Source organism: Ammodytes marinus, assembly GCF_949987685.1.
Source record: "Ammodytes marinus genome assembly, chromosome: 8".
Taxonomy (NCBI): Eukaryota; Metazoa; Chordata; class Actinopteri; order Uranoscopiformes; family Ammodytidae; genus Ammodytes; species Ammodytes marinus.
The window spans coordinates 24,845,726-24,864,195 of record NC_137212.1 but is presented as its reverse complement, the minus strand read 5'-3'; the positions used below and the strand labels follow the sequence as shown (position 1 = coordinate 24,864,195).

The 18,470-nt window shown below is 42.7% G+C and overlaps 3 protein-coding genes across 9 annotated transcripts in view; 1 reads left to right on the top strand and 2 right to left on the bottom strand.

Annotated features, from left to right (window-relative positions):
• Positions 1–1,708: 1,708 nt before the first annotated feature.
• pigc (phosphatidylinositol glycan anchor biosynthesis, class C) lies at positions 1,709–5,277 on the bottom strand. Of its 3 annotated transcripts, none has more exons than XM_080032787.1 (3): positions 5,234–5,277; positions 4,421–4,652; positions 1,709–4,031 (listed from the first exon to the last, which is right to left on the bottom strand). In XM_080032787.1, the coding sequence occupies exons 2-3, from the start codon at positions 4,646–4,648 to the stop codon at positions 3,375–3,377; spliced, it is 885 nt and encodes a 294-aa protein (XP_079888913.1). In that variant the 5' UTR covers positions 4,649–4,652; positions 5,234–5,277; the 3' UTR covers positions 1,709–3,374. The 3 variants fall into 3 exon arrangements, with proteins under 3 accessions (XP_079888913.1, XP_079888915.1, XP_079888914.1); XM_080032789.1 differs by having other exon boundaries at positions 4,499–4,652; XM_080032788.1 differs by lacking the exon at positions 5,234–5,277 and adding an exon at positions 5,034–5,220.
• A 1,248-nt stretch (positions 5,278–6,525) lies between these two features.
• Positions 6,526–14,122, bottom strand: tmed5 (transmembrane p24 trafficking protein 5). The gene is made up of 4 exons (XM_080032979.1): positions 13,835–14,122; positions 12,650–12,747; positions 12,362–12,542; positions 6,526–11,149 (listed from the first exon to the last, which is right to left on the bottom strand). The coding sequence occupies exons 1-4, from the start codon at positions 14,021–14,023 to the stop codon at positions 10,931–10,933; spliced, it is 687 nt and encodes a 228-aa protein (XP_079889105.1). The 5' UTR covers positions 14,024–14,122; the 3' UTR covers positions 6,526–10,930.
• Positions 14,123–15,206: 1,084 nt separating this feature from the next.
• Positions 15,207–18,470, top strand: part of suco (SUN domain containing ossification factor) — a 39,313-nt gene continuing 36,049 nt past the window's right edge. For all 5 annotated transcript variants that reach the window (XM_080032892.1, XM_080032891.1, XM_080032890.1 and 2 more), the window contains exon 1: positions 15,207–15,448. In XM_080032892.1, coding sequence (XP_079889018.1) covers positions 15,396–15,448 — 53 coding nt within the window. In that variant the 5' untranslated portion in view covers positions 15,207–15,395. The remainder of the gene's footprint in view (positions 15,449–18,470) is intronic.

Here is an 18,470-nt window from a genome sequence, read left to right as displayed (position 1 = left end):
TTTACTTAAGACCATAAACCACACAGCAGTCACCTGTACTTTTTTAATGTCCTGTTGAAATGTTTAAATAGACAATTTACCAGAATGTTTCATGCAATCATTTTATCCTTGTGTGCAGGTTTTCAAATTAGGACATTCATACATAGCATTGCTTTTGTGCTCTGAATCTCTTACGAGCCTCTTTGAGCACAGAAGTGTGATCTTGGTGGAGAAGGACTGATAGCTGATTGAACATGTGTGCAAATAGTCTCTAAAAGATGATTCAGATTCTTGAAAATGCAAGTATTTTCCATCAGTTGTAAAAATGTGTTTCCTATAGTTTAATATAGTTACCCAAACCAGTTTCATGTCTTTCAATAGTCTGTGTAAACTGTTTTGAAAAACAGCCTGGAATATGAGTATTAGTAGCCTATATGTTATTGAATTCTTTGAATGTAAGGCGACCTTGAGAGCTTTTGAAAGGCGCCTCGAAATAAAATGTATTATTATTATTATTATTAGTAAAAGCAATGAAACCAAACCATGTACACATTTGCCAGAACTTTGTTGTATTAGATGAAGATGGATGAAAATCAAGTGGATCTATTTACACTAAGTGTGTGTAAGAAATCAAGAATTACTTAATAATCTGTACTAGAATTAAGCAGGTTGGCTAATTATGTTTAAGCTTAATTATCAGGTGTAGTAGCAGCTATCCCCATTATTGTAGATAATTAAAATAGGCATATTATTTTGTAAATACACTACAAAATATTCAACTTCAATATGGGCCCGTTGGGTGTGTAGGCATTTGACAATAGCCTAAATAAGTTTATGTTGCAATTTTTGAGAGGTCAGGTTATAGCCTAATGCCTGGACGGATGCATAGACGTGTTTAGGGCCCTGGCTGCTGCTGAATGTGATACGTGAAAAGAAAGCGCCATCATTTGAAACGCAGTGTGACGCAGTGCAGTTCTCTGACATGGACGTACGGCCTATTATAAGAGGATCTATCTGAAGCTATCCAAGGAGCGGAGAGGCCGCTCACGGCTTGCCCTGACTGAACTGTGTTAAAATCGGGCTTCCTCCGCTGCTAAATGGCGCCACCGCCACGAACCCGAAAGGCAAAGCCCCCCGTCATTTGTTGTGCCAAGCCAGGAAAGGGAGATGTGCAGGTACGACACCTAGTGGACAATGTATATAACACCGCTGATAGGCAGACAGCGCTCGTGCTCTTCCCGTTACCGCCTTTATATTCCGGTGAATGTATTACAAATGTGGTTATGTGGTGGGTCCGTAAACACCTGCGTTTACGGACGCCCGGTGTTTTTACTCTGTAAATATCTAAAGTCGAGAAACGGCGGGGGAGGTTTACCGTTATTTTGAACGAAAACAACTCAATTAACAACACGTTTCCAACAATTCCATACTCCGTCTCTCTGGACTCGGAACACGGCACCATTATACTCTGTGTGTGGGGCTTACGGGTTAAAACAGCGGCACAGTCACAGCAGATGTTTGTGTCACTTTGGGTCTGCCCGCTGTCCCGCTACAGTTTGAAAAGAGAGGTCAGGTCAACGCTGTCATTACTGTCACTCTCCATAGCAACTGTAGCTCAGCTCCTCCGCCTGCTGCTGCCCTGAAACTAGTTACTCATGTAGGGCCTAGTAAATAGACAACACAGCTCCAATGTAGTGCAGTTAAAACGTATTTTATTAAGTAACTCATACTGAGGATAATAACACATATTGTATTATAGGAAAACCCGTTTAAATCTGAACTTGTAGTGAAGTGTTTCATTTTAGCTGGTGTCAAACAACACTATGATCCACAGCAGTACTAAACCCAAGCAGACAACATGGAGGGTATCCCACAGAGGACTGAAACATCACTGATATCAAACATATTGTCAGAAAGTGTGCAGTTAAGATATACTGTCTGTCTGGCACTTTAGGTTAGTGAAAACTCAAGAGCCGTGTTGGGCATCAGTAAGTGTAATAAGTTACTATTTATTTTAAAAAGTAATGCTATTTCTTGATATCAAAAGTACTACTGTTTACCATTACTACTGTCACAACACTTTATTGCAGCATTAATGAACTTAAAAGGAACTTCTTAGTGTTTTTCCTATGAGTTTAACATTGCTGTGATGTCGTAACAAATGCTTCGATACATTTGATGCTGTATTTTCACGGTTGAAAGGGTTTTGCGACTCACAAAAAGTTTACAATGGCCCTTGATGTTTTTTCCATCTGTGACCGAGACAAACTTCCAGCCATCAAAGGTCGCCAGTTCTCCCTTGTTCTCCATCCTCGGCCATCTGATCTCCCTTTATATTTTTATAAAAATACCACAGCAGTAGTGTAGCCTAACTTCAATAAGTACATTTAATATTATTAGTTATGAAAATTGTTATCCCTTACACTTCTCACTACTGGCAAAAGTAATCCTATTACAGTAATTTATTTGTGAGTACCACTACTCAACACTGCTCATAAGACGATAGCAGCTGGAACATTCAAAACATCTTCATATTCTCCCTGAGAGAAAAACAAGTTGTCATGGCTGTCCACACACACATGTTGACCAATGAGGAAAGACTAAACATTTGTCAGTACGGCTGCTCTGCATCAACACAACACTGACAGTAAATTACTGTTAGGTTGAATCAGTTTGTTCAGCAGCAGTGCCGTGTGATGGTTAGTGAATGTAGCGTCAGATTTGTAGTTTGTGCAATTCGACAACATTAACCATAAATTCACCCAATAACCAACCTGTTGTTTACCACCAAAAGCTACAGGCCTCTGTTTGTGAATTGGTTTGTTTGGATCTGTTGTTGTAACCATACCAGCCAGACACTGCTTTATTACCTATTTGTATTGGAAACCCCATTCAAATCTGAGTGTGTACTCTAGTGAAGTTTTTTTAAAATTTGAGCTGATGCTGCAAACACTATAAATCCACAGCAACATACTGAACTTAACTAGACAATATGGAGGGTCTTCTCTGCCACAGACATCACTGCTATCAAACATATGGTCAGTAGGAGTGCAAAAAGGACAGTCCTTCTGGCACTTTACGTTAGTCAACACTCATAATGATACGTTAGCTGGAACATTCAAAACATCTTCATATTCTCCTTTAGAGCAGAACACGTTGTCATTGGCTGTCCATAGCAAACACACACACAGACGTGAACCAATGAGAAAAGATTTAAGATATGACAGTCCGGCTGCTCGGCATCAACACAACACTAACAGTAAGTTCCTGTGAGGTGGAGTCAGCAATTCTGGTTGCGGATCATGAGGAGATATTCACTGATTTTGACACGTGTTCTCCAGAATCGCTGACACCTTTATATCAGTTTGTCCAGCAGCAGTGCCGCAGTGTGTTTGTTAGTGCAGGAAAAGACTGAGGTCCTCGTGGATCTCAGCCTCGTCCCAGGGTCCCTGGATGTTGTCCTTGTGCCTCTGCAACCTGACCAGCAGCATGGGGCAGAGCAACGTCACACTGCCTAAGGCCAGGGCTAAGAGCACGGCTCCCCCCGGGGACTGAGACCCTAGACCGCCCACTCCTCCCACGCACACTCCCACACACAGCCCCGTGAAGTGGTTTGGAGCGTTCTCCCTCAGCCTCTGAAGGAGGCAGGGCCACAGGGCGAACACCATCAGAGCGCAGCTGAGCATGGCGAAAGTGTGCAGTGCGCCTGGTAACCTTGAGGCCAGACACACAGAGGCAAAGAGGGCGGCGTTTAGGGAGAAGCTGCCGGGCGGAGAGGGCTGGGCGTAAGGGAAGGACACCAGGTGTGCCAGCAGCATCACGGCAGACATGGCGTACACCGTGTCCGTGCTCACAGACTCGGTGAGCGTCTTTAGCACCGGCGAGAAGCCGAAAGTGAAGGAGAGGAAAATGGCGGCGCTCTGTAAGTCTGCCAGTCGGGTCCTGGGCTCACATCCCGGCTCGGCTTCAGACGTCCAGGCTCGGTGCAGTCCGTAACCCAGCAGGGAGCAGACCAGGCTGGTCCACAAGAGCGTCTCAGGGGACAGTAGGCCCTGCAAAGGACAGCACAAGGTTCATTAAAAAAGGTGGAGTCAGTGATTCTGAAGGACGCTTGTAGTCAAAATCACTTCTGCTCAAAATCAGTGAATATTTCCTCACGATCCACTACCTGTCTGTACAATCTGGAAAACAGTAAAATCTGGTTTTAATACGCAGCCTAGGCTCTGTCAACGGGTATGTAAACAAAGGGGGACCACAGTAGCAAGCAATATGCCTTTTTACAGAGCCTAGGCTGTGTACTAACACTGGATTATTTTTCAGAGCACTGTACACAGTACCTACAGGTGGCGGTTTTAAGGGGATATTTCTCCAGAATCACCTGACACCACCTATAACGCCTCTCAATGTATAATGTGCTCGACTCTGAGGCCAAAGCGTTTACCTGCTCCATGTAGAACCAGATGGTGATAAAGATGGCCACGCAGGAGAGCTGCTGGCCCACAAAACCCGCTTCTCTCACCACGGCCCAGTAGCGGTACTGTCGGATGCCCTCATTCCTCCGTAGCTCCTCTAGGAAGCGCTGGTCCACGTAGTTGTCAGGGAACGGCTGGCACTCCCACAGCACCTTCCGCCAGGGCACGGCTGGACTGGGGGCACCGTCTGGCCCCATCACACTGATAACACACACAGACACAGACACAGTCACACTCACACTCACACACAGATGTGTAGTTTGTACAATTCAACATTAAATATAATTTCATCCGAGAATGAGAACCAACCGTTAACTACTTGTATATCTATATTACTCGATATATAATGTAAAGAAGCTCTCCCAGTGTGTCTCTGTGTTTGTAACCATGTTGCGTCTTCCTGTATGGGTGTTGTTCACCACATCTTTCAGCATAGAAACAACATGGACATCAAATGGATTGTGTGTGTGCTAATGCGCTAAGCTACCTGTCCACTATGTATGTCTAACAGTACAGTAGTGATCCATGAGCAGTTGTAACCGTGACGACTGAGACCTGACAGAAACTTAAAGCGGAACCGACCTGTAACGTTGACGTTAATCTGGACACGGTGTCTACTGTTGTTGACTGGAGCAGTTAGCATGAAACTACCCGGTACTATGGCTCTCTCAGGTGGCCATGAAGAGCAATACATACATGAGTCTGTTAACATTAACATTTGAACGATATGTTAAACAACCTCCCCACAGCACACAGGTTTTCCACATGGGGTTTCCACCTACCTGGATCTGACAGTTTTGTTCCGCGCTGATGCTAAAATGTCATCACGTCGTTATCCCGGAAGTGAAGCCCTCACGTGTTCACAGCGCCCCCTGGTGTTGGTTCCTTTACAGAGCTCATTACCACCGGACATGACTGTGTCAAACTCATCCTCATGATTTTTCTTTTCCTTTGACAGGTGTCTGTGCTCAACATCCGCGGTCCCTTCTCTTCGGACAATCTCAGAATGCCACAAGCCGGAGTGCCTGCAAGGTGATCCGGCTTACCACAATTACTCTCATAATGTGTCTTTAGAAAGACAATCAAAATCCTGTTTCATTGCCTTGTACATTTTCACATACAGGGTAATTGCCATAGTGTGTACTTGATGTATACAATAAACTAAAAAGATGAGTAAAAAGCAAAAAATGTGTGCTGAAAATATCAAGAATATCAATAAATAGTAAAAGGTAAGATAAATATGATAAAATATGTACAAAGTAGTTTGTGCAGGAGTGTGCATAATGTTAACCAGTGTAGGCCTACATAATAGTCCAAAATATGTGTGTTGATGTAACACATTGAGAGTGACATGTAGACCAGACCGTACATTAAAGTAACGTATACTGTATGTAGAATGTCACTGATGGTCAAGGATAACCTCATTTCTATTCTGTCAAACAGCATCATTCCCGGGTCTGTGATGCCTCCGCATGTCGCCACGGTAAATCCTGCATTCACACTTTATGAGAAGCATTCACACTGACTATGACACAGTCCGCATGTCTAACCTCCATTCCTTTCACCAATCCACACACAGTAGCTGCCTCTCTGTCATGTTGTGCTGACTTGCCTCTTACATGTCTTTGACTGGATAGGTGCAGATAGGATCATATCTCAAAAAAGACAATGTTGCCAAAAGGGCTGAAGCACAGCGAATGATAGGCCAGTAAGTTTCTCCTATCAAAGGGTAATCAAAAGGCTGTGAGGAGGAATAACGATGAAACAACCAAAACAGCTTCCATTCTTTTCTTCAGTTCACCTGGGCTGCGTCCACTATGCGTAGCAGCGGGCACCGGTTCTTCTACGCTACAGGAGTGTCTTATGATCCGGTCTCTGCACCACCAGAAGACCACACCAGAACAGTGATCCAGTCACATCCATTTCATGTGAGCAGCTGCGTTCTGGAGGCATCATTAACTCTCCTGTAAGGTATTTAACTGGTTGATACTCCCATGACCCCACACACACACACAGTCAAACTATTCAGGTTTGTAAAAAAAAAAGAACTAGAAACATGACATGTTTATTTATGGTTTAATTTATACACATTTACAACTACAGGACATTAGTCGAATAAATATCTTATGACGTCACCTGTTCTGTGCCATCAGGGTAGTAAAGATTCTTTTTTTCAATACTCAGTAACCTCAGAAATACTTTTAAAAACATGTGAAGTCTTTACTTTTTGTAGAACTTGGAAGCAGAGACCAGTTTGATCTGTGACTTGAACTTAATCTTAACGGACAGTGAAGTGAATACTGGAGACCACAGTGAGATAGCAGGAGGATAGGTAGCAGGAGGACCACTTGTTCCCAACATATAGACATCCCATACACATACATATTGAATCAGACTGTCACTGCTCAGAGTTTGGTTTAATAGCACTTCCAACACAAAGCTAGTTAGATATAAGGCCTGTCCTCACTGTCTGACCTTTATTTTACAGTGCACGGCAAACGCAGAGGATGGCAACACGGAGCTTCCAGCCAGGTAGTGAGTCACCAGGTTTCATCAGTGGAACTCATTACATGACAATAAAAAGAAGGCCTTTCAACAACTACGATCACAAGCCACGTGGCCTCTTACTACCTATACAAGCAGCCAAAATCTCTTGAACACTGCTCCAGCATTTACATATCAAGACAAGTTGTGTGGACCCATTTTTGGTGGACCCTGATAATCCTACAGAAAACACTGTAAAATAATGTAAAATTATGCTTTTAAGAATATGAAGACCAAAAAAGGAAAGAAAAAGTTGTTCTGTGACATCAGAGGCAGTGCAGTGATCAGTGTGTTAGTTTGTAATGATGGCTAATAAAATATGAATAATCAAACAAAAAAACACACACACAACGAGCATTTAAAAAGAATGCCGACGTAGCTAAGGCAGTGAACGGCCCGAGCATATTGGACTGAGCAGTGCACCATGCAGCAGTGGTAATGACCTTCCAGGTGTCAGGGAGTTAGAAATAGACTTCTGTCACCACGGAGACAGGCAGGCTCAACATCTTCACAGTGGGTTGCCTGTAAGCGGACACCCGGCAGCAGCCGTGAGCTGGAGCTAGCTGCCATTTAGCTACAATGCCAATGCCAGGCATTAGTAGCATGGCTCTACTTAAAACACCTGCAATTTCAGTATTGGCATTAAAGGGTAAACGGAATTTTCTGTAACAACATACATGTCTGTGACAATGGAATAAATATATTCAAGGCCTCACAGGCTGGCAGCTAAATACAAACCAATAAGGCATTTTTTGTTTTGGAGAGGAAGGGCTTTGGGAAGACATGCTGACGGACTGATCTGCACTTCCATCTCCTATTTGGCAAAAAAGAAATCTTCAGACACCATACCATTTCTTCATCTAGTTTAGCTCGAATAAAAACATGTCCAAAAAAAATAGGACTTTTTTTTGCAATTGGCAACCGGCCTGGTAACTTCAGGCTCCTTTAGAAAAATAGTCACATCATACATTATCTTGTAATGTCACTTTCTGTGAATGGTAAACAGGGCTATAAAACTAAAGAACACATTTTAAAGAGAGACAAAGACACTGGGTTTGCAGAGTGGAGGGGCTGACTCCTGCTGATCCTCAAAACTGCAAGGGCCAAAAGACCAGAGCAACAATAGTGGTGACAATGCTATTAAGAAAGTCAAAATGTCTGTTCTGTATGAATGTATGTATGTACAGTGGCTTGCAAAAGTATTCATACATACATTGTCACATTACAACCACATACGTACATTTATTTTATTGGGATTTTATGTGGTACATCAACACAAAATGGCGCATCATTGTGAAGTGGAATGAAAATGAAACGTGGTTTTACATTTTTTTTTATAAATAAAAAACTGAAAAGTGTGGCGTGCAAAAGTATTCAGCCCCTTGAGTCAATGCTTTGTAGAACCACCTATCGCTGCCATTACAGCTGCAAATCTATTGGAGTATTTCTCTACCAGCTTTGCACATCTACAGACTGATATATTTTGTCCATTCTTCTTTGCAAAATAGCTCAAGGTTCAGATTTAGCATCAGATTGGATGGAGAGCGTCTGTCAACCGCAATTTTCAAGTCTTTCTCAATATTCTCAATTGTTTTAGGTCTGGACTTTGACTGGGCCATTCTACCACATGACTATGCTTTGATTTAAACCATTTCATAGTAGATCTGGTTGTATGTTTAGAGTAGTTTTCCCTCTGGAAGGTGAACCTCTGCCCCAGTCTCAAGTCTTTTGCAGACTCTAACAGGTTTTCCGCCCTGTATTTGGCTCTATCTATCTTCCCATCAACTCTAACCAGCTTCCCTGTACCTGCTGAAGAAAAGCACGACAACAGCATGATGCTGCCGACACCATGTTTCACGGTGAGGATGGTGTGTATAGGGTGGTTTGTAGTGTTAGTTTCCGCCACACATTGCATTTTGCATTCAGGCCAAAAGCTTCACGTTTGGTCTCATCTGACTATGCATGGCTTTTGGCAAGGGTTGGAGGAAGGTGCTCTGGTCAGAAGAGACCAAAATTGAAGTTGTTGCTCTTAATGCAAAATGCAATGTGTGGTGGAAAACTAACACTGCACATCACCCTATACACACCATCCCCATCATGAAACGTGGTGGCAGCATCATGCGGATGCTTTTCTTCAGCAGGTTCAGGGAAGCTGGTTAGAGTTGATGGGAAGATGGATGGAGCCAAATACAGGGCAGAAAACCTCGGTTAGGGTCTGCAAAAGACTTGAGACTGGGTGTAGATTCACCTTCCAGAAGGACAACTACCCTAAACATACAGCCAGATTTACAATGGAATGTGTTAAATCAAAGCATAGGCATGTGTTAGAATGGCTCAGTCAAAGTCCAGACCTAAAAACAATTGAGAATATTGAGAAAGACTTGAAAATTGCTGTTGAAATTGCAAAGAAGAATGGACAAAATATAGCTGTCTGTAGATGTGCAAAGATGGTAGAGAAATACTCCAATAGATTTGCAGCTGTAATGGCAGCGATAGGTGGTTCTACAAAGCATTGACTCAGGGGGGATGAATACTTTTGCACGCCACACTTTTCAGTTTTTTATTTATAAAAAAAATGTAAAACATTTCATTTTCATTCCACTTCACAATGATGCGCCACTTTGTGTTGGTGTGTCACATAAAATCCCAATAAAATAAATGTATGTATGTGGTTGTAACGTGACAAAATGTGGAAAATTTCAAGGGCTATGAATACTTTTGCAAGCCACTGTATGTATGTATGTACAGTATATCACAAAAGTGAGTACACCCCTCACATTTCTTCAAATATTTCATTATATCTTTTTATGGGGCATCACTGAAGAAATTACACTTTGATACAATGTAAAGTAGTCAGTGCACAGCTTGTATAACAGTGTAAATTTACTGTTGCCTCAAAATAACTCGACACAGCTATTAATGTATAAACTGATGGCAACAAAAGTGAGTACACCCCTAAGTGAAAATGCCCAAATTGGGCCCAAAGTGTCAATATTTTGTGTGTTTCCAGCACTGCCTTAACCCTTTTGGGCATGGAGTTCACCAGAGCTTCACAGGTTGCCACCGGAATCCTCTTCCACCCATTCATGACCACATCACAGAGCTTGTGGATATTAGAGAACTTGCGCTCCTCCATCTTCCATTTGAGGATGCCCCACAGCTGGCAGCACTCATAGGTCTATTTTCCAAAGCCAACCTCTGGATATGACGCTGAGTAAGTGCACTCAACCTTCGTAAAATGGGCTGCAGGGCAGTATTGCAACATGATAACGACCCCAAACACACCTCCAAGACGACCACTGCCTTGCTAAAGAAGCTGAGGGTAAAGGTGATGGACTGGCCAAGCATGTCTCCAGACCTAAACCCTATTGAGCATCTTTGGGGCATCCTCAAACGGAAGATGGAGGAGCACAAGTTCTCTAATATACACCAGCTCTGTGATGTGGTCATGAATGGGTGGAAGAGGATTCCAGTGGCAACATGTGAAGCTCTGGTGATCTCCATGCCCAAGAGGGTTAAGACACTGCTGGAAAATAATGGTGGCCACACAAACTTAGGGGTGCACTCACTTTTGTTGCCATCAGTTTAGACATTAATGGCTGTCTGTCGAGTTATTTTGAGGCGACAGTAAATTTACACAGTTATACAAGCTGTACACTGACTACTTTACATTGTATCAAAGTGTCATTTCTTCAGTGTTGTCCCATGAAAAGATATAATGAAATATTTGAAGAAATGTGAGGGGTGTACTCACTTTTGTGAGATACTGTATGTATGTATGTATGTATGTGTGTGTGTGTGTGTGTGTGTGTGTGTGTAGATGACACATATTAAACGTCTCAGGGCAGGAGTTCTGCTGGACACCCAAAGGTGTCTGTGAGTAGGTGTTAGTCTTTCTCTGTTTCTCTCTCTCTGTCCCTTGGTGTTGGGTGGTGTTATGTACGGATTTTCCTGCTATCTTCAAACAGTGAGCGGACTAGGTAGACCTGAAGCGCCGACACCAACATCATAACAACCAGATTGATGACGGACCACATGTTGACCCGGTTAAAGTTACTCTCCTGGATGTTCCTGTCGCGAGCCTCGAACGCCCGCAGCACAGTCTGGATATGCACGCTCTTGCCGAGCCGGGCCTTCACGTTGTTGATGCCTTCCTGAAGAGGAGCAGACACACACACACACACAAGTATAAATGTACCTCCATTGTACCTGACAAAGCTTAATAGGTTCTAAACAAAGCAGCACATTCAAATGCTCCTTCCTCCATGAGAAAACCTACTTCCTGCACAGCTGGAAGAATCATTTCCTGTGTTTTCAGAGCGACTTCTGGCACAGATTGGAGGGGCAGTTCAGGCTACGGTGGTGCAAGCGCCACACAATTGGCTGCCTTTAACCAATAGGTGACAGTTCAAGACAAAGTCTATTCTTGTAACACTGTCCTTGTGACTTTTGCCTATATTAGTTTTTTTCCCCTTTCATGTGCAGGGGTCGACCGCCATTTCTCAGCAGCTTCTATATGAATCTATGTGGCTTGGCATTTTGGTTTCACTCTCTGTTTTCTCTGACACATTTCTCATTCAAATTTCACACATCTGTATTTGACGGTTTACTGATCGCTTTCAGCTGTATCATAGCAATAAAGATATAAATTGAACACATGTCCTGCTGTTTGTGGCAAACTGGTTGGATGCTTTTATTGTGACGAACTTGTAGGCAATACAATGCGTTTGTTAGCCAGTGAGCGGTGCCGTTTCTCAATAAAAAGAGGTTAAATAAACTAAAAAAGCCGACCATCTTATTTTCATAGTTTTTGCAAGTCGAAATAATAGGCTTTTAGTGTGACCACCACACCTCCAACATGGAGGTGAACAGCTTTACCTTGCTGTGCAGTCCACACACACACACACACACACACACACACACACACACACACACACACACACACACACACACACACACACACACACACACACACACACACACACACACACACACACACACACACACACACACACACACACACACACACACACACACACACACACACACACACACACACACACACACACACACACACACACACACACACACACACACACACACACACACACACACACACTTTTGTTGGCACCTTGCTGGGTCACTTTGTATCCCCTATGTGAGCGTACAAGTGGCACCATGACAAAGTCTCAATGACAAATGAGAGAGGGATAAAGTCTAACACACCCAATAAACAAATACACAGTAAAACAAACACACTTCGAATACTCAGTTTGAACTGTTAAACAGAAAACTCTGGAAGGCACTGCACGTCAAAGTGAATCCTTTCTGCTAAGCAACATGTCAGACTGGGTTGACCCTCTCACCATAATGTCTTCCAGCTTCATGTCCAGCATGTCCGTTCCGTGGACATACTCCTTCCACTCGTCCGGGTCCTCGTCAACATCCATGTTGTCCAGGATCAGCTCAAAGAAGATGAGCTTCTCCGAGACAGAGCTGAACGTGTTGTCGAAGCAGAACATGTAGTCTCCGTCCTCAGTTTCAACACTAGATAGGGAAAGCACAGGCGGTGAGAGGAGAGCTTGAAAATGTGTTTTCAGTCTGTAATGTAAATATGTCTCCAGGACAGGGTCACATTATTCAGTGTAACTTACGTGTGCACTCCGTCTGACTTGCGATAGTCACTGAACAGCACTTGGCCGGAAGGAGAGGAGATTAAGAAATCCACATCCAGACCCGCGCCATCTAAAACCTGTGGACATGATGAGTAAAGGAGGGGGGGCGGGGGGGAGGGGGATTACAAAAAGAAGATTATCACGTTAAAACTATACTGCAAGTGTGTGTGGATCGATCATTTCTCCGTAGAGTTTAGCAGCAATACACCTCTCCTTGTTACAAACATTCGTAGTTAGGAATGGTAGTTTACTACTCAGGGGCCTCACCCTCCTCAAGGCAGAACGCCTGGAGACCTTGTCCTCCACGGTAGACACTACAACACACGCATGCAATGCCTGGGATGTCTCTCCCACAAGGCAACTGATTTCTGACTTCAGTGCTAAGCCTCTCACTTACCTGCATAACAGGTTCCCCACAATATGACGACAAGGGTGTGAGCCAAATAACCTTCTGCTGGCTCTCTTAGACAATACATGAGCATAGTATTGAGTAAAAACATGACAATATAGCAGTGTGGTTTACACATAATGTTCTATTATCGTAATTATTGTGCTTAATAGGCCTGCATCTTTATTTAACCAGGTGTGTGCCATCGATAGTCTCTTTTTTGTGGAAGAAAGCAGCAATACAATGTTTAAGTCAACATACAAATGGCATATGTCCCTTTTATGTTTAAAATGGTTTTACTTGTATGTAAAGAAACGACAAGTCACAATCGCATCTGGCCAGGATTGTATCAAAAGCTTCTCATGTTCCTGTACGATTCTTTTTGATGTTTATTTTTTTATGTGTAACACTCGACTCTTCCCAGGACAAGTTTCCCCTCAGGGATAATTGAAGGTACGCTGTTCTGCTCTACGCTCAAGCAACATTCAAAACACACAAACTATAAACATGAGAAGCTCCCGTAATCACTACTACAAACAGACACAGGTCCGATCGTCTGACATAGCCTCCCTCCACCCTTAACTACAATTTAAAAAACAACAGGTTTGACAAGTGTAATGTAATGTCAATGTTGACTCTAAGACCCTGTTTCCACCAGGGATTAACATCTGACTTTTTGAATCTGGTTACAAGTGGACAGCATGGTGTGACAGCCTACACACATTGACAACTACAACTCAGCTAGCCATGTACCGATTCAGTGAGGGGTTTCTGACCTGATACTCAATCTCCAGAGAGGCGTCTTTCCTCATGGTCTGGTAGAAACACTCCTTGTGTCCAGCGGGTAGAGTGAATGTGAAGTCGCTGTCCATGGACTGGGAGAAGGCGGCCAGCGCCACAAACCTGTCCGAGACCAGAGCAACAAGCACGGGAAGGACACACAGAAATCTCCGGACTGACTCCATAGTGAAACCTGGGTGTCCCAAAAAAGTTCAAGCAGCCAAGAAAACGATGCTACACGACCAGTTGTACAGGTGAGGGAGCGCGAGCCGTGTTTGCCCAAACTTCACTTCTGTCCAAATATTCTTACTTCACTGACTGTTCATAGTCGAGGACCCCGCCGGTTTAAAAATACACACACTTTTTTATCACTTCAAACATTGTCACACAAGTTAATACTTCTATTTTAACCACCTGTAATTTAGCTATTGTTTATATCGCTTTACACATTGGTTATACTTTGATACACTAAAATATATACAGGCACATATATAACGCTCTTCTCGAAAAGCACCCTGGGATATGTGGTTCTTTGCGCCATGTGGCGTATGGTAAATAGAGTGTATTCAAAAATAAAGTTGTTCTTTTTAATAACCGAAATAAAGTCAACAATACAAACTTCATCTTTAAATATTTCATAGAAGGAAGAAATAATTGGTATTAAATAAACACATGTATATTGTTTTATTTTTATTATATACTCTACAAATCTTGGCAGTTTAATGATCCTGGTATTTTAATAGTCGTTGCAATTATTGCAAAATATGTTTGCCCATTAAATGAAATTAGATTAAAAAAATAATAGTCATACAATTAGTCAAACAGACCAATTCAATTCAGCTGCATTATGCTCGAAGTTTGTTTTGAAAGCGAATGACAGCCATTGACAAGGATTGTCTCTGAAATATATGTTCAGGCTCTTTTTGAATATTAGTTTTCACCTGGTTTGCACTGTACGAAGGTGTTTTTTTTGACAGACAGAAAAGTACACTGTGTTCCTTCAAGCTTCCAGCACACACCTCATTAGGTTAGGTGGTATCGTCATTCTGTTCTGGACATGATCAAACTTTAGTTTCGACATAAGTAACCTACATCAAAAAGTTTGTCATCAGGCGATTGTGCAACAATATAAAATATTGGTGCTCATCGTTTGATTTATTTGCTTACCAGGAAATATGTGACGCGTCCTGGTCCAACGCATTCTCGGTGACCGTGTTACTACGTGCTCTCTGATTGGTCGACAATTCCATAGCTGGGATCTGATTGGTTGGACACTGAGCAGGGGGTTGGACGTACGGAGAGGCAGCTACCCGTCAGTTAGAAGCAGAACAGAAGCTCCGACCTAGGCTGAGAAGCGGCGGACAGCTGGTCCGCACAATGAAAACTAGCCTAGCCTAGGTTTCAGGCGCAAAACACAACCGTGAGTTTTTATTTTTTATTTTAGTAATGAAAGCAGGCCCCGGGCCAACACCGAGCGTGTCTTCTGGGGTTCGTGTGGCCGGGAGAGATTAGAAAAAGCCCCCACAGAGCGAGGATGTTGGTCCCCGCTGGAAGATAATGAAGAGGCTGCGCGTTGTGTTGGTGAGCCTCATCGCAGCTCTCCTGTTCTGGTAAGCTTCTTCTCCATTCACAATGTGTCACACGCACTAAATGATGACAGCCGTACCCACAGCTGTAACAAGGTTAGGGGAACACACTATGTCGTTCACGTGTCGTAGCTTCGTTTCTTTGCCGCATTATCTCCGCCAGCCATCGGTGAATACGCCTCCCTGCTACAGCTAACATGAGCAGCTAGTGTTAGCGTGTGTGCTGCCTGGCATGTCCACTTTACCTGTGTGACCAAGAGGGAAAGCCTGCCTCTCTACGGGGTTCACCGCTACCTGACATAACGCGCTTATAAAGTTAGTAGCCTTGTTGAAATGGTTTTAAATAGGTTAGCCTTCCAGCTGTTGCTAGCTTACTTCCTACCAGTGAACTGTTACAGTAAACGTTACTTACCTGGTGCCTGGTAACAAGGAACACTGAAAATGACAACTAAGTGTTCAGGTAACATTGGGATTTACTATAATAATACTAATAATAATATTAATGCAATTTATTTGTATAGCGCTTTTCAAAGTACTCAAATACACTTTACTAAAACAACAAAACCAGTACATTAATAACAAGCACATTCGAAGCAAGTGAAGAAAAAAACCGACACATAGAAAACAAACTATTTTGTGCTTAATGAATGTGTTCATTTAATTAAGATAAACATCATTAATGCCATAAATCTTGCCAAATCCACACAGCAGCTGGTAGAGTTCAAACTGATGTCTCACCATTGTTAAGTCTGGAGTGGACAACATTCACAATAAACAGTCATCTCTTTGCATTTGTGAAAATGGTTGGAACTGTAAGCCCTATCAATACATTTCTAAGAACAATCAGTCGTGGTCAAACTTTACAGGTTGACCGATAGGTGGGTAGATCCATAAGAACCAGTGCAGATCTACAGCTTGCAGTCAGTGTGAAGATACAACACTAAAGCATGGTGTGTGTTGTGTAAGTACATGCACACAGAGTGGTTACTAATGACATCTGGCGGATTAGCACAACTCATGAATTTGTTCAATCTGCGAGGCACCGAACAGGTAAGAGCCACATATAACCTGCCACCTTCATCCAAACCAAGGAGTAGTAGCAAACCATTCACTGCTGTTTCTCTCGCCATTGTTTTCGCTCCCTTGAAAATTGTCAATAGACCAAACAATCTTACTCATAATAATAATATGGTAGAAAATTAAATCGTAGGCCCTTTTGGTGCATTATTAGTCGTAGGAAGGCACATTTAACACATCCATCCTCTTTCAGATGACCCAATACTCTTACTTAAACCTGCAGTGTGTAGAATTTTGGGTTTTATTTCCTAGCAGATTTTGTAGAAAGTAATTATAATATCCATAAGTACATTTAATTTAGTGCATAATAGCTGAAAAAAATGTTTTGAATATTTTTTTTTCCCCTTAGAAAAGGTCTCATATATGTCCATATTTCTGCATATTTTGGACCAAGACCTAGTGCCGCCATCTTGAAAGTGTCATAGTTGGAATGTCATCAGGTGCATTGTTTAAAATGTAGAATTGTTCTTGTCCTTGAAGACCACTGTAGCTTCTGTTATTATTCTAAAGGGGTGGGGTTACCCAGGGAGTGTTGCATTCTAGAACTTTCTAGAACTTTCTTGATGATGTCATATTACACACTGCACCTACATGTGTAGGTAGCTACCGCTACGAAATGATGATACCTGATACCTGTGTGTTACCAGTACAGAGCCAGTCATTATTGTCTTAAACTGGCAGGGTTTTTTTTCCCTTATCCTCCCTGTTCCCTTATATCGCAAACAGATTTCAATGCTCATGTTTTACTGAGCACAATATGTACACGCCTCATGCAATGCCCTCATCAATAAGTAAAACCTTTTTTTCCGGTACACACAATCTGGCGTACAACCTCATGTATTCATGCAAAGGAACTGGTGTAAAAAAGGTTATTCATATTCAGACTTAAGTATACAATCAGTGTGTCTTGAGTTACTAACTCAGACTGTGACACATCCACATCTTAGCATCTCTGTCTGTAACCCTTGAACCTTGTTTTCAAAGAATGCTTACATTCTCATTGATTAGATTATTTCTAAAGAGTTCAGGTTTTTCACAGATAAGATTGACCAAACCTTTTCGTCTTTATAGAACACAAGGACACATGCCTAGTCAGTCATTTCAATTCCTGGAAAAGTCTAGGGGATTATTGATTTTATATTTTAAATTGTGAATGAGACAGCTTTCCCTGGTAACAACAAGGTTCGATTACAGCCTTGCATGTAAGGTGTTTGCTTGCCTCAAACCTCGGCGCACCTTTCCACTTTCCCACAGACTGACTAATGACCATTCAACCACACACACCATCAACATCATCAGCAATGCAAACCCTTTTTAGCGTGCCCCTGGCGGCTTCTCGCTCCCCCGTGCCAACTCTCGCATGTCCAAAAGGGAACAGGGAAGCGGAGAATGCAGTCCCAGCAGTAATCTAACGGGTTTCCAAGGCAGCAGTCATTTCAGGCTGAAAGGGGCCCTGTATTTAAAGACACTCACTGTGATTCACCTGCTGTTCTGTAATAACACTGTGCTTCTCGCGGTGGGTTTATGTTGATATTTCAGGTTCAGCTTCAGATTAACATTGTTATTTATTATGTGAAGTCTTGTCCTGTTTGTATTACTGTGGCCCTGCTTTCTATGCTGTAGTGCTCAGAAGGGCACATCAGAATGTAATCTGTGTGTCACCATGGCCAACGATGCCTCTGCAACAGGGACCACACTGTGTAGTGTACTACTCGGGCTATGTTGACATCAGCATCGCTGTGGAAAGTGTGCATGCATGGGTACTTTGACGTTTGTGTGAGGCTGCATATTTCCAGTCTTGATGATGTCGGTAATAATAGCTTTCCACACACCTATTTTCTCCCTAATTTAGAGTTTAACTTCAGTGCCTTGCCGTGGGCTGATAGTGTGTCAGACCTCCAGTCAACTTAACCTTCATTGCAGGATGCAAACTGAACTTGTTGTTAAACATTCTCTCAAACAGCTAGCA